The 3421-nt window shown below is 56.4% G+C and overlaps 1 protein-coding gene across 1 annotated transcript; it reads left to right on the plus strand.

Annotated features, from left to right (window-relative positions):
* On the plus strand, positions 1 to 2812 carry HOXB5 (homeobox B5). The gene is made up of 2 exons (XM_004377981.2): positions 1 to 842; positions 1506 to 2812. Exons 1-2 carry the CDS (start codon positions 281 to 283, stop codon positions 1751 to 1753), a joined length of 810 nt encoding a protein of 269 aa, XP_004378038.1. The 5' UTR covers positions 1 to 280; the 3' UTR covers positions 1754 to 2812.
* Positions 2813 to 3421: the final 609 nt, after the last annotated feature.

Below are 3421 nucleotides of genomic sequence, written 5' to 3' on the forward strand. Positions count from 1 at the left end.
CATTGAATCGGCCCTAACGATTCTCAGATCGTCATTATTTGTAACCATAGAGCATGAATTACCTCTTGAGGTCATCAGCGAGAATTTACGACTGGTCAACAAAAGCACGTGATTCCCTAACGCCCCCCCATCCCCCTTCCAGGCCCCCCCCCATATTTGGCCGCATACATAGCAAAACGAAGTACAGTGCATCGCTATAATTCATTAATACATCATAAATCGTGAAGCACAGGGTTATAACGACCACGATCCACAAATCAAGCCCTCCAAAATCACCCAAATGAGCTCGTACTTTGTAAACTCCTTCTCGGGGCGTTATCCAAATGGCCCGGACTATCAGTTGCTAAATTATGGCAGTGGCAGCTCTCTGAGCGGCTCTTACAGGGATCCCGCTGCCATGCACACCGGCTCTTACGGCTACAATTACAATGGGATGGACCTCAGCGTCAACCGCTCCTCGGCCTCCTCCAGCCACTTTGGGGCGGTGGGCGAGAGCTCGCGCGCCTTCCCAGCGCCCGCCCAGGAGCCCCGCTTCAGGCAAGCGGCGTCGAGCTGCTCCCTGTCCTCGCCCGAGTCCCTGCCCTGCTCCAACGGCGACAGCCACGGCGCCAAGCCCTCTGCTTCGTCCCCCTCCGACCAGGCGACCCCGGCCAGCTCCAGCGCCAATTTCACCGAAATAGACGAGGCCAGCGCGTCCTCGGAGCCTGAGGAAGCGGCGAGCCAGCTAAGCAGCCCGAGCTTAGCCCGGGCGCAGCCAGAGCCCATGGCCACCTCCACAGCCGCGCCCGAGGGGCAGACTCCGCAGATATTCCCTTGGATGAGGAAGCTTCACATCAGCCATGGTAATTCTCGCTCTCTCTTTTTTGTCTTCTCCGCTTTCTTTCCCTGCCTTTGGAAAGGGGGAGGTGAGGACAGCCTGGCTTTTCCTCAAACATAGATTTATTTTTTCCAGAGGGGAGAGGTCCCCATGTGGGACCTCACAGCTCCGAGGAGAGAGCCAGAGAAGGTCTTTAGCTGCGGGGATGGTGTATTTTTAATAATTTGTTCCCAGCTTCGGCTTGGGTTTTATTTACCCAGACGTACTAGCTTTAGGGTGAAAGATGGCATTTATATCATTTGGGGAAGGGTCCTTGCTTATCCCCGAAATTCTGAGACTGCCGCTGGCAACGGAGGGGTGAGCAGGCAAACGAGCGTTCCGGGGCAAAAGTGCAGCAGCTCTCCACTCTCCCGGGGCGAGCGGCCGCCTGAGCCCAGCGAAGGGTGAGGCACAGGGAGGGAGCAAGAGACAAAGCCGGGCGCCTCGGCTGCTGGCAGAAGTGGGGGCTGCAAGAGAAGGGGGTGCAGAAAGCGAGTCTGGGTGCCGACGTCTGGGCTGGGGAGGATTGGAGCTCCAGTGAGCTGGGTTCCGCGGACGCCTGGGTTCTGCTCCCCGCCCCCCTCCCACCCAGGGTCCCCTCCCTTAACCGGAATAACATTGCCTCGCGGCTCTACTCTGTCTGCTCCAGATATGACCGGGCCGGACGGGAAAAGGGCCCGGACTGCGTACACTCGCTACCAGACCCTGGAGCTGGAGAAGGAGTTCCACTTCAATCGCTACCTGACCCGGCGGCGGCGCATCGAGATCGCCCATGCGCTCTGCCTGTCCGAGCGCCAGATCAAGATTTGGTTCCAGAACCGGCGCATGAAGTGGAAGAAAGACAACAAACTGAAAAGTATGAGCCTAGCGACGGCCGGCAGCGCCTTCCAGCCCTGAGCCCGCCCTGAGGAGCCTGGGGCGGCCGAAGAGTCGCGCCGCCCTCAGCCCCGGCCCCTTCGAGCCTCCCTGCGCTGCCGCCGCCCGCTGGGGACGGGGTTCCCAAGAGCCTGCTGCCCTGGCCCTGTATTACGATTTTTCGTTTGGTCTTAGGTCTTCCTGTGTCTCCCTCTCTCCTGGACTGGTTAATCTTGTTATTATTGTTAATAATAATGGTAATAATTATTATTTTCCCTCCATGCTCCCTACACCTCCCCGCTCACCCCTAATGCGCCAGTGTTTCTGAATGTTCGTGTCTGTGGTTGCACTCCTTCCCCCAGGGGAAAAAAAAAAACAAACTCGCATGTTTAACGTGAACTTTCCCCTCCCGATCTGTGTTCTAACTTATTTATAAAGGAATGGTGGCTGTATTTTGAGTTTCAGCTGGAAACTTCTCAAAGGGGAAGCAGTTGAGGTGGGGTAGTGCCGCAATGCCGGGGCCCAGCAGAGCTGGCCTCGGGAGTAGATGGAGTCGATGATTGTGTGATGATTGTGTCTCTTTTCTCCTTCCTCTTCCTCCTCCCTCTCCACTCCCCAGGCCCAGGTCTCACAGTCGCTTGGTCCTGGAGTGGGAAGGGGTCAGGGAGGACCAAAGGGGTGATGTTGAGAAGAGGAGAGGGAGATAGTGAGATTTAAGTTCCTGCTGCCTGAGTAGGCCGCACCAGGCCTTGTCTGGGAATGAACGGAAACAAAAATAACCCTCAGTGTAAAATGTCTTGTATGTTTCTCTGCGTATCTATGGGTCTGGTTTAAAGGGCCCAAGGCTTGTAAATAGGGGGATAGTCTGGGTCAGACCCATCCCCTCCCCCCTACCCATTTCGCTTCCAAGACCATTTCTAGTGAGCGAGTGGATGCTGTGCTATGTGCGAAATCTGTCTTTGCCGGGCCTGTCTCAATGATTCGCTTTTGGTATTTGTTTGTAGCTTTCCTTGAAGTCAAATAAATGTTTCCCCCACTCCACTGCCCTTCCACTTGTCTTTTCTCTGGGGGCCTGCCTCTGCCATCACCAGGAGCACCCTAGGCCATTCTCCATAGATCTGGGGTATAGGGAAGGGAAGCACGGTGCTTACCAGCAGCCCCTCTCAGCCACCTAAGTCCCTGGCTTGGTCAGCGGTGCTTGGGCCAGGGGACAGGCTTCCAGATCTGGGAGACTGAGAGGCCCAGAAACCCCACCTGGGGCTGGTGCAGAGGAGAGGCTGCCTCTGGGCTCCATCTGGGCCTTCCACCAGCTGACCAGGAAAGCCTCTGGAAACCTCTTCAGGGGAAGTAATTTGGGCCTAAGTCCTGAGCAGGGGGGCTCCTGGCCTTTTGGGAGTGGTAGAGGCCTGCCCAGTCCCCCTGTTCCCTGCTCCCAATCCCAGTTCAGCTATGCCATCCACTAAGCAAAAAAATCTGCTCGATTTCAAAGGCTTTCTCTCACCCTCAGACTTTTCTACATTTCTCAAGGGCTCCTTCTCTCCAGGGGCCCAACTGACCTTCCCTCTTGATTAGGAGTTGGGGTCCCTCCTAGAAGACCCCTGGTCCCCTCTCCAGTTGGACTGGCCCAGGGTTAGGGCCCAGTCCTTCTCTGTCCGAGTCAGCCTCCACCCTGAGCACAAGAGTCAAATCTGGGCACTTACCTGGTGGTCA

The sequence above is a fragment of the Trichechus manatus genome, unplaced genomic scaffold (genome assembly GCF_000243295.1).
Source record: "Trichechus manatus latirostris isolate Lorelei unplaced genomic scaffold, TriManLat1.0 scaffold00054, whole genome shotgun sequence".
NCBI lineage: Eukaryota > Metazoa > Chordata > Mammalia > Sirenia > Trichechidae > Trichechus > Trichechus manatus.